General features: G+C 33.0%; 1 protein-coding gene across 4 annotated transcripts in view; it reads right to left on the bottom strand.

Annotated features, from left to right (window-relative positions):
- Positions 1-13316, bottom strand: part of LRBA (LPS responsive beige-like anchor protein) — a 746578-nt gene that overhangs the window by 550822 nt on the left and 182440 nt on the right. For all 4 annotated transcript variants that reach the window (XM_074396837.1, XM_074396836.1, XM_010338615.3 and 1 more), the window contains one exon: positions 4960-5093. In XM_074396837.1, coding sequence (XP_074252938.1) covers positions 4960-5093 — 134 coding nt within the window. The remainder of the gene's footprint in view (positions 1-4959; positions 5094-13316) is intronic.

Genomic DNA, 13316 nt, shown 5'->3' with positions numbered 1-13316 from the left:
GGAGTTCAAAGTTGCAGTGAGCTATGATTGTGCCACTGCACTCCAGCCTAGGCAACGGAGAAAGACCCCCATCACAACTTCACAAAAAAAGGGCACTGTGTTTTCTAGGTAATCAAATCTTTGCTGATGACTATAAAATTTCTAGATTTTGATATATTTACTAAAATCACTTTCTCTTTTGTTTTCTTTGAAAACATGCATATACAAAGGAAATACCTGATTCTCTGATGAACACCTTTTAATACTCATTAAGACACAATTGTTGCTCTTAGATTAGTCCTTTTGGTTGATAAAATGATGCAGAAGCCAAAGTATACTATTCTAATTAAAATCTGAAATATGTGCACCAAAAAAGTTTTGTATGTAAATTGTAGTCTTCATAATGTATATTATTTCAAAATGCAAACACACAAATCCTCAGTTCTTAAGGGATATAAAATTATTTCAGTGATAACATTTTCACAGAAAAAACTTTTACCTCATATTAAGCTGGCAAGTTTTAACTGTTTCTGTGATTAGTATCTATTCCATATTAGCTTGTCTTTAATTGTACCACATGCAAAATGTGTCTCATTTTTCCAAATACCCACAAATGGGAATCTCATTTTTCCAAATACCCAAAATTTCCAAATACCCACAAATGGAAATTTCCTTGAAGATGCCATGTGAATATAAAACAAAATATGAGTGTCACAGCAGAAACTTCATATTTTCTACCAAGTAAATTTTTTACTAACCAATAATCTATTACTGAATTTGAGCAGCTCATCTTTTACTGCTGACTTACTATAAAAGTCAGACCTGTGGTCATTCCAAAGCACAAAGGCTTAGGTCCATACGGACAAGTATTAACTGTATTTACATATAAAGAAAATAATTCAATACCTAACCAACACTAATATCTAACTTACCCAGATCTTCAGAATAAACTGCCCTGCTTCACATATAATTATAACAACAATTAACCCACATTTTTTTCTCAAATCCTGGAGAATGGATTGAACCAGGAGAAAGCAAATAAAATTCAATACTTATTTATTTATTTATTAACATGCTCCTCGACTTATGATGGAGTCACATAATAAGTTCAAAATTTCACATGGTCCCCATCTTACAATGGTGCACCTTACAATTTTTCAACTTTACAGTCCTGCAAAAGCAAAAAGCATTCAGTAGAAACTGTACTTTGAATTCTGAATTTTGATCTTTTCCCAACTAGTAATATGTGGTATGCTATTTTCTCATGATGTTGGCAACAGTAGGGACCTCCCGTTCCCAGTCAGCCACAGGGAATTGAGAGTAAACAACCAATACTTAGATGTACATGTTGCCAGATGGTTTTGTCCAACTATAGGATAATGTAAGTGTTCTGAGCACATTTAAGATAGCGTAGACTAAGTTATGCTGTTTGGTAGGTTAGGAGCATTAAGTGCATTTTCAATTTTCAATATTTTCAACTTACAATGGTTTATCATGATGTAACCCCATCATAAGTCAAGCACTATATTCTCAGTAAAAAATGCATTTTATACAAAGCCTATTTTATAATAAGGTATTGAATATATCATGTAATTTACTGAATATTGTATTGAAAGTGAAAATCAGAATGGTCATCCAGATACTTGAGGTATAGTTTTTACTAAATGTGTATGCTTTCACACCATCATAAAGCCAAAAAAATTGTTAAGTTGAAACTATCTGTATATTTATCTATTTCATTTACTGGCAAATAAATTCAGAGACCCACCAAAAAGAAAACAAAAATCTATCAGTAGAAAAAAATACTGACAAAGGAGAGACAACTATGGAGGGGGGGCGGGGATGGGATGGATTCCACGTGAAAGAGTACTTAACAAGTACAAGGGCAAGTATGGTAGGCAAAGTGTGTAAAAAAGTAGGGCTGTAGAAGAGTAAGAAGCAGGACAACTGAAAACACTAGATTAGGTCAGATTTTTCTTATCAGGGCAGTAATGTTCATGGTATCAATTAACAAATGGAACAGAAGTAATAAATTGAAATGGAGAACCCATATGACAGTGACAAGAGCACAGTGAAAGAGGAAGAAGGGGAGCAAGATGTGGAAACCAAAATAAATGGTAAAAAGAAAGACAATCATCACAAAGACGATTTGAAAGAACTGAAAAATGAGTGAACTACTTTAAAAAGAATGTGGGAGAGGGCGTTGAGGGGGGAAAAGAGTTTAAAATTCTAGCTGAAGATGAAAAAAAAAAATGGGAACTATTTGAGAAACGCCATTACAAATTATACAATGGGCTGGGTGCAGTGGTTCACACCTGTAGTCCCAGCACTTTGAGAGGGTGAGGTAGGCAGATCACCTGAGGTTGGGAGTTCAAGACAAGCCTGACCAACATGGAGCAATCCCGTCCATACTAAAAATACAAAATTAGCTGGTCTGGTGGCACAGGCCTGTAATCCCAGCTACATGGGAGGCTGAGGCAGGAGAATCGCTGGAACCCAGGTGGTAGAGGTTGCAGTGAGCTGAGATGGCACCACTGCACTCCAGCCTGGGCAAAAAGAGCGAAACTCCGCCTCAAAAAAAGAAAAGAAAAATAAGATACATTATGAGCTGGATCAATGGTACAGGGTTTTGTAGACTTTGCCAATAAATACAACAGTCTTCAAGATAGCAAATTACTTTGTAATTCTGCATACAGTTTTGCAAGTGAATATTGTAAATTACAATAAATTTACTGGAAAAAAAATACAATGGCTTCAGAGAGAAACGTATAATACTGTTATATGTGAAATATTACCCAAATGTCTCAGCTTTCCATTTCTTATCTCTTCCGAAAACTCTGTGACTTAAATTTTAACAAACAGACTTAAAAGCAATCAAAGGGCCCTATTTACTCTGTTCCCTAAACTGAAACTAGAGGGCAGTATGAGAAAATATTTTACTCAGTATACTTTGAATTTCTGAAATTAATACAATTGTTCTGGAATGTTACTGAAAAATTCACTATAACTGAATTTTAAAAATGGCATGTAAATCATTTCATAGATATTAATAACTATTGCATTTTTCACAAAAGGGACTACTCTAGAAAAACCACAGTTGAATCTTTTTTTTTCCCAAGGACTTTGGATGGGGGTGGAGAAGCAGAAATGTGCATACCAAGCCCCAAATGAATTACCAAATTATTTCTTCTTCAAAGGAAAAAAAAAAAAAAGAGGCATCAGAGTATAATGGAACAATAAAGATAAAAAATTTATTAGAGTTTCATGCCTGGTTGCCTCTGTAATTCTCACTAGACCAGGGGAAACTAGCAAGGAAGAGAATGAGTGGGTATCTAAGAATTCTCTGTACTTTTAACTCAATTTTCCTGTAAACCTAAAACTGATCTAAAAAATAAAGTCTATTAATGTTTTTAAAAATTTATGAAATAAAAAGCAAGGCAGACCAAACTCTGCTGCCACTGCAGCTTTTGGTTTCAAAGTAGAAAAAAAATTCTAATCACTATTTTTCATAATAAAAATAATATGACTATAAATGAAATTTTAGAAATATCATCTAAAGTAAATTTCGAAAATCAAAACTGCCAGTAGCCCAACTTCATGGAGACCCACATAACTTCATAAAACACTTCATTGCTTTTACCATGTAAAGCAGGTATATAAGTCACTGGGTTGTAATTATATGATACGTAAAGAATTACATATAACTTTTCTTTTACTTAACCTACTGTGAACATTTTCTCTTATCACTAAATACTATAAAATTTGTAAAAAAAAAAAAAAAAAAAAAAAAAAACAGGTTTAAAACTTCAGAAAAAATATATTTTTGTTAAGACAAATAAACATTTTAAAAAGAGAAGACAAAAGAAATAAACATAGTCTTTGTTTCTATGATATATGGTTACATAGTACACAGCAAGGAAAAAAGGTCACAGCTACTGGCCAGTAGCAATATCAAGCTTGGAACAAAACTCTAAAGGTGTAACAGCAGAACAGAAGGCAAACCCTTGCCTGAGATATCCCTAATTTGCCAAATAAAGGTGAAACAGCAGAATAAAAGGCAAACCCTTGCCTGAGATATCCCAAATAAATAACATTATTTCTGATCTCAATATAATCCACCAGGCCATTCCTTCAAAATTCCTTTATTTTTCACCAATCTCAATCTAGGATCATAAGGTAAGTGTTTTTTGGGGGGGGGGGGTACAATATCTTGTTAATAACTATGAAACAGCACAACATCCAGAAGAAAACTACTGATACAGTATCATCCCCTTTGTTATACTTAGTCATTTTAATACTACACATTCTTCAGGTTTACCCAGTATCACCACTAAGGTTCCCATCAACATATAGGATCTTGAATCCACAAGATTTTATACACGGAAAATTTCTTTTATCCATATATATGCTTTTATACATGGAAAGAATATGGAAGGAGAGATGGCCAAAAATAAAATTGCCATAGGAGGAACTGAACCAGTAAGACCATTGTTAGAATGATGCTACATTTTAGAGCAGCACTCCTTTCCAAGCCTCTAATTCAAAAAAATAAGTTTAAAAAAAAAAAAAAAAAAAGATACCAAAGTAATGGATTCTATATAAATATCTGACAACCAGTAACCATATTAAAAGATTATATGTCAACAAAACTTTCTATTTTAAGCCATTATCTATATATATCTTCTTAAGTACAGGGAAAAAAAGTATTTTCATAAATCTATCATTTGTGCATGCATTCATCACGCAACCAGCAGCATCTAACCTACCACACACTACTAGGTTTAAGTGGAGAAAATACTGAAAGCCCTGACTTAATTTCTTTTAATTTTACTCAAATTTATTCAGAAAAGTAATAAACAACAATATAAAAGCACAATGGTTTCTAATGTGCCTCCAGAATTTAAGTTAATCAAAAATCCTAAGCTTTGCTAAAATAAGATCTAAAAACATTTTTGTTGAAATCACTGATAACTAACTCACCTGGTGATTCTCCTCCCACATCTGAGGCTTGAGCTGAATCTACTGAGGAAACCACACTGACAGCATTGGTAGGTATGCTTGTAGTAAGTGTGCAAGGTGAGACTGCTGACTTTTTTGTTGCAACAATGACACTTCTGTAATAAAAAGAGTAAACAGATTGAAAGATACAAATTGATCTCTTCAATTAATTACATGAATTTCAAAACAGAAACTAGGTAGCTAACTTATTTTTCTAATTTTCTTTCTTGCTTCTATTTGATGTACAATTTAGACTTTTCACCCATCGTGAAATCTCTTCAATACTATCCTTATTTATCTGCATTTCACTTTTTTTTTTAGAACCAAGAAAATGTTCTATGGAAATATAACAATCCATTTTAACATTTAAACTTGTATTTACCACATAGTATTTTTAAAGTTTAGGGTCATCTTTAATTATCTAACAAATTAAATACAACCAAAAGTATTGAAGCAGAAAATTCAATGTTTCCACAAGAAATGTAAAACACTGCTAATCTGAAATAATAAAACCTTAGAAATCTTGTAACACTTAAAAAAGCAGGTATCAACAATTTGCTAACATGTATACAACTCAGTTTTTCATTTTTAAACCCCAAAGACTATATATTTTGATAATAGTATGTAAAAAAGTAATGCATAAGAATAAAAACCAGATGCAAAAATATCAAATAATCAAAGTTCTTTATCTTGTATATTATTCAAACACAGGTATTTATGATATACCAATTTCAATTAAAGTATAATACTTTATACCAAATAGCAACTAAAAGACCTTGTTAGGCATAACTTAAAAGGCATTTTTAATTGAAGTTGGCTCCATAAACATGCAAAAAAACAGTTAATGAGGTAAAGAGGACAGCTGATATATAATGCACTCCCACAGCAGTGCTTACTTTTAATTACCTGGTGTTAACCATAAGCCTAAAGTCTTCAACATTCAATTTATTTAATCACATCTTTTGTTGACAGTACTATAACTACAAGCTGCAAGTATTCCCTTAATAGCTTTAAAGTATTCAGTTTCTAAACAAAGTTATTTAGGTACTTGATCCCAATAAATGCATTTGAAAGTGAAAATTATGTAATTCCAATATCTTAATAATGCATTTTTGTAGTTATTTTTAAAAACACACACACAAAGCAAAATAGGTTTCGTTTTACTTCAGTGCCTATCATGTAAGGGCAAACACTGTTGCCAATTAAATCAAGTTCTCTTGTGCTAGGCAAGGCTTATTCAATGTACTTGGGGGTAGCTAGTGTCACATCATTATAAGGGTGACTGCCAATGTTAACTATACACTAAAAAATAGAAGCAACAGCCACCTGAGCCCCCAATCCAAAATGGCATGCTTAAATCATGGCAGCTTATATTAGATGAAGATTATTGACTTAAGGGGGAGTAGATATGACCTCTGTATGTGTGTTTGTGTGTGTGTGTTCATGCGAACCTGTGTGTATATGTGTGTATTAGTGGTACCTTCAAAAACAACACAAAATGTAATTTGTGTATTTCCTACTGGAGGAAGAAATTTAAAACCCACTGCTTAAGAAAATCACTGTCTTCTAGCAATGATTTTGCAGGGGAGGGAGAAGAAATATGAGAATTTACTCCATATTTTTTCACAAAAGAAAAAACCAAAAAGATCTGTCTAGTTTACCCATAAAGTAAGGACTGAATGGAGCAACAGAAAAGAATACTTTAAAAAGTGAAATTGCTTTATCTATAATCAAAATGTAAGTTCCTATCTATGCTATGACTCAACAATTCTACTTCTAGGAATTTCCTCAGGAAAACTTATGTACACAAAATATGAATACAATAATGTTCATACAGGCTTTATTTATAATAGGCAAAAACTGGAAGTAACCCAAATGTCCTTTATGAAGATACAGAAAAATTTTTAACGGGGCTATGCTTGTAGAATGGAATATTATTCAGCAATAAAAGGTAACAAACTACTGACAAACAACATGAATGAATCTCAAAAGCATTATGTCAAATGAAGCCTTATACTTTGTGAGTTTTTGTTTGTTTGTTTTGTTTTGTTTTTTAACCTAACTGTCTAGAACAGGCAAAACTCATTTATGCTAGAAAAGAATCAGAATAATTGCCTTTGGGGGATAGGAAGAGGGATTGGCTGGAAAAGAGAACTTTCAAAGCCAATGATATTATGATGGGAACTTGGGGTTAAGCAAGGGTATAAATTTGTCAAAGCTTATCAAATGGTACACTTAAGACTTATGTCTTACATTGTATGTAAAGTTTAGCTCAAGAAAAAAAAAACTGTATTGATCTTCAATTAGAGAGCTGCATGCTGGCTGAAATATTTAAGAGTGAAGTGAACTGATGTCTACAACTTTGAAGTACATTACAAAAATAAGATTGATGGATACATGATGAAGCAAACAGAGCTAATAGCTTATTGTTGGATCTCAGTGATGGGTCTACAGGTGTTCACAGTACAATTCTTTCAACTTCTCTGTATGTCTGAACATTTTCATAATAAAACACTAGAAAACTGGTAACAGGAACAGAATTTACTACAGCTGTTCCAAATATGCACAATCTCTATTTACTCAAGATTGCATGGCTGAACATAGCAAAAGAACTCAACTTCATTTCTAATCCTTTAGCCTATTGCTGTTAATGTTTCAGTCACAAATAAGGTCTTATTCTTTTATTCAGTTCAGCAAATATTTATTGTCCAAGAGCTTTCACCTATTGTCAGAAATGATAGATCAGAAGTATGGCTTTCTATATGAATTTACATTTTACATAATCCTCACACACTTCTTCAACATGCTCTGATGGTCGCTAAGCGTGTTGTGTCATTTCACAACTCCAACCCTTTGTACATATGCCTCCTCTGCAAGATGTCTTGTTCTTAATCCTGCCTGCCTGTTAGGTAATATGAAATTATAAATTGTAATAGCAGGTAAGATAAATGAAGCATTGACAATATGCCAAGAATTATTATTCAGTTCTCAAAGTAATCCTAAAGTATAAATTAATTCAATTTTTAGAAATTTTAAATATAAACCTCAGAAAGGTAAATAACCAAAGTAAACAGAACTACCAAGCTAATCTAGATTTATTTAACACTAGAGCCTCAAATTTGACATGTTTCCTCATCTTGACCTTTCTTAAAAATTTGGAGATATAATTTACATACCATATAATTCACTAAAAGTATACAATTAAGAGATTTTTAGTATGTTCACAAAGTTCTACAATTATCACCACAATCATATTAACATTTAAACATAATTTTAGAATCATCTATAAGCAACAGTAATAAAGATCACTAACATACCAAATTATATATATATATACATATACACACTACCATAAAATTATAAAAATATATCTGATCATAAATTTTTTAAAGCTGCATTCTTTCACATAGCTATATAATTAGTACATAAGAGAAGCAAAATTAATTTCCAAATTTGCCTACCGATTCACATCAATTCTAAGGAATTAACATAATACTGCTTCAGTTTAAGGCTATACAAAAACAAAGAAAAACCAAAGTTACAATGATCCAATTAAAAGGATATTAAGCAGTAGGCAGATTTTGAAATATTTTCATTGTCTTTACCAATCATTATCTTTATAAAGTTTCAGCATAAAAGACTAAAATCTTCAATGGAGGAGATCTTTAGCTTATCGGGTTTATCTTGTGAAACATAAGTATAAATCTAAACTAATAAACATGTTCTACAGTTTACAAAAAATAATCTAGGACTTTAAAGAGCTTACATGGCAGGCAATGTGCTAGGGATATTTCTGCCAGCTTTCTCAGGCTACAGCTTAAGTTTCTTTTTAAGAAACAATTAAAATCTTTTTTTATGTTTAAGAACAATTATTTGAATTTTTGGTATCTACATCAATTTTAGCAGAAAATGCTCAAACTTTTTAGCATAAGGAATGTGAATGATAGACAATTATGCAAGCTTGTTTCCCAGACTGTAAATTATAAACCCAAATATTAAAGAGATAAAAATTGTTCTTATCATTTTTTTCTGTATGAACTCATTATGAATACTTAATATTTGTGGGGCACCATGCTTAAGATCATACACAAATCATCACATTTATATTTATGACAACCCTTGAGGTTAGCAATACATATTATTATGCTAATTTTATGAATGAGAAAGAGTAATTTTCCTAAAGTCTCACACAGAACAAATGAAAATACTGTTGATTGGTTTTTTTGTTTTTGTTTTTCCCCTGAACAAGAAGTACTTGTTTCAAAGTTTCTTTTAATTTATTGACAATAGGCAAATAGCAACAATGCCTTCCAGATCAATAAAGTTGAGAAGTTCCATTTCCGTATTTATCAGTTTCAAATATCACAATCCCTCACACAAATGCTATTTTATTTAACACGCAAATAGTTCACTAAAGGAAAAAAGAGCATTTCAGCCTACCACTTTAGTCCCTAAGGATTCAGTTGAAAAGCCAGACCAGTCCTTGAACTTTATCAAGATAAATCCCTGGCATTCACTAATCATCTGAGAGGATCTTCAAATTAGATAACAGCAAGAATTTTGGCATGGGAATGAACACAAACACCTTTGCGTTCACAAAGGCCCACAACCTGGCAGCCTTTCAGCAAGGTTTTATTCATGTAGCTGTTACTCTAAACTTTCCAGCTATTCCTTGGAAGTTGATAATTCTTAAGATATGAGGAGAGTTGTGATTTCTGACATAGCATTCCTGAGATAAATACATGATCAGAGGGATGCTTTGAAATTCCCAAAGATATTCCACTAGCCCATGGCAGCATGAAAGTTTTTCAAAAGGTGTCTCTAGCTAAGAAAAAAAAGGAAGGGGGGCGGCGGGTAAAAAACAGAGCAGTTTCCTTGCCATAAGAGACTGTTAAATGCATACCAGACATGTTAGATTCCACAGAACATCCTGGAAAATGCTACCATCAAAATTATCTGTTGCTTTCTATTTCAATAAAACCCTTAAAATGTACTACCTAAGCATGATTTCCTAAATATGATCATGATCTATTCACTTGAAGACATCGGTAAGGCACAAATTTAATTTCTACGTTATTTAAAAAAGAAATAAATGCTAAAATATACAAAATTTTTATCACTAGTAAACAGTGCAACTATATTAATAACATATATTAAATTTAAAAGTTTAGCCTCACTTAAATATTTTTGAGTACTCAATCTAACACTAACAAATTTAAATAAATTATAAAAATTGAGAATAGACGGGACACAGTGGCTCATGCCTGGAATCTCAACACTTTGGGAGTGCAGTGCGGCAGGATCACTTGAGACCAGAAGTTCAAGACAAGCCTGGGCAACATAGCAAGACCTCATCTTTACAAAAAATTTTTTAAATAGCTGGACATGGTGGTCCCAGATACTCAGGAGTCTGAGGAAGGATGATCCCTTGATTCCAGGAGTTCTAGGCTGCCGTGAGTTATGATTGCCACTGCACTCCAGCCTGGGTGGCAGAATAAGACACTGTATCAAAAATAAAATAAATAAATAAAAATCGAGGCTGGGTGCAGTGGCTCATGCCTGTAATCCAAACACTTTGGATTACTTGGGGCCAGGAGCTGGAGGCCAATGTGGCCAACATGGAGAAACCCCATTTCTACTAAAAATACAAAAACTAGCTGAGCATGGTGGCACACACCTGTAATCCCAGCTACTCTGGAGGCTGAGGCACAAGAATCATTTAAACTTGGGAGGTGAAGGTTGCAGTGAGCCAAGATCGCACCACTGCACTTCAGCCTGGGCAACAAAGTGAGACCCTATCTCAAAAAAAAAAAAAAAAAAAAGAGATAATCGCATATTCCAAATTATACCAGACACTGTTTTTTCCATTTAAAAATATATATCTTCAATAACATTTTGTACAGTGTTCTTTTACTCTTTAAATGATTCCATAGTATTTACTATGTGTTTAAAAAATAATACATGTAACCAAGCATTTATAGATTGGCAACTATAAAAACCAACTTTCCACTTTTATAAAACAATTTTACTATGAAATTCAGCAAGGTAAATCATTCAAAAGAGACAGGTCTTTTAGTGCCACCATTTAACAGCAATAAGGCCATAAGCTATTACTTAACTTACCTATATCTGAGTTTCTAAATTTTTTAAGTAGGAATAAAGATAGTTATCTATCCATTCTAAATGCATTTAAAATGGACATTCACAGAGTAAAAGGTCAATAGGTATTAAATTAATAAAATTCAACCTGCAGAAAATATTTTATACTTGGTTATTATTTCTGTATGAACTTCTGGAGTGGGATTAAGTTTATATATTTTGATTTTTAATTAACACACCAATTTACCTCCAATAAACTGTAGCAATATGTACTCTCAACAACAGCAAAAAACATGTTTCTTCATATCCTCATAAATACCAGCTGTGATTTTTTTTTAAAAAAATCTCTGCTCATTTAACTGAGGGAAATTATATCACTGTTATTTCTTTTTAATTTCATAGGTACATAGTAGGTGTATATATGTATGAAGTATATTTAATATTTTGATACAGGCATGCAATTGTAATCACATCAGAGTAAATGGGATATCCATCACCTCAAGTACTTATCATTTCTTTGTGCTACAAACATTCCAATTATACTGTTTTAATTATTTCTTAAATGAACAATAAGTTATTGCTGACTGTAATCACCCTGTTGTGCTATATAAAATACATATTCCACCAGGTGTGGTGGTTCATGCCTGTAATCCCAGCACTTTGGGAGGCAGAGGCGGGCAGATCACAAGGTCAGGAGATCAAGATCATCTTGGCTAACACGGTGAAACCTCATCTCTACTAAAAATACAAAAAATTTGCCAGGCATGTTGGCATGCACCTGTAGTCCCAGCTACTCAGGAGGCTAAGGGAGGAGAAGCACTTGAACCTAGGAGGTGGAGGTTGCAGTGAGCTGAGATACAGCACCATTGCACTCCAGACTGAGAAACAAAAGCAAAACCATGCCCCGCCCCCCCCAAAAAGATATTGATTCTATCTAACTATATTTTTGTACCCATTAACCATGTCAACTTCCCTCCTACTCTACAGTTCCCTTTCTAGCCTTACAGTACCCATTCTACCCTCTATTTCCGTTAGTTCAACTGTTGTAATTTTTAGGTCCCAAAAATGAATGAGAATATGTTAAGTTTGTCTTTCTGTGCCTGGCTTATTTCACTTAATGCAATGATGTTCTCTAGTTCCATTCATGTTGTTCCAAGTGACAAGACTTCATTACTTTTTATGACTGAATAATATTCCAGTCTGTATATATCCTCCATTTTCTTTATCCATTCATCTCTTGGTAGACACACTGCTTCCAAATCATGGCTATTTTGAAAGGTGCTGCAATAAAAACAGGAGTGCAGACATCTCTTCCATAAACACATTTCCTTGTTTTGGGGTATATGCCTAGCAGTGGAATTGCTGAAACACATACTAGTTCTATTTTTAGTTGTCTCAGGAACTTCCAAACTGTTCCTGTTAGTGGTTGTAGTAACCTACCTTCCCACAACAGTATATGAAGGTTCCATTATCTCCACATCCTTGCCAACATTTGTTACTGCTTATCTTTTGGATACAAGTGATTTTAACTGGAGTAAGATGATATCTCATTGCTTTGATTTGCATTTCTCTGATCAATGATGTTGAGCACCTTATCATATAATGGTCTGACATTTGTTCTTCAGCCAAATTAACTTAAATTTAATTTAAAATTTAAATTAAATTTAAAATTTAGTAATATTTTTAAATTATTATTACTACATTCCTTCCTATAGAGTTGGTTGATCCCTTATATATTCTCGTTATTAAATCCTTTGTCAGTTGGATAGCTGACTGACAAGAGATTTAATAAGCAGAATATATAAGGTTATTATATAACCCCCAGTCTGTGGGTTGTGTCTTCAATTTGTTGATTGTTTTCTCTGCTATGCAGAGGTTCTGTAGTTTGATATGATGTCATCTGTCCACGTTTGCTTTGGCTGCCTGTGCTTTTAGGGCATTAGTCAAGAAATCTGCCCAGATTAATGAACGTCCTGGAGAGTTTCTCCAATTATTTCTTTCAGTAGTTTCATAGTTTCAGGTCATAGATTTAAGTCTTTAATCCATTTTGAATTGATTGTTGTATAAAGCAAGAGATAAAGGTGTTCATTCTTCTGCATATGGATATATAATTTACTCAGTACCACCGAGAAGACTGTCCTTTCCCTATTGCATATTCTTGGCACCTTTGTCAAAAATGAGTTCACTTGTAGATGTGTGGATTTATTTCTGAGTTCTCTATTCTGTTCCATAGATCTGTG

This window comes from Saimiri boliviensis, chromosome 3, assembly GCF_048565385.1.
Source record: "Saimiri boliviensis isolate mSaiBol1 chromosome 3, mSaiBol1.pri, whole genome shotgun sequence".
NCBI classification, from domain to species: Eukaryota; Metazoa; Chordata; class Mammalia; order Primates; family Cebidae; genus Saimiri; species Saimiri boliviensis.
This window is presented reverse-complemented; position numbering and strand designations above follow the sequence as displayed.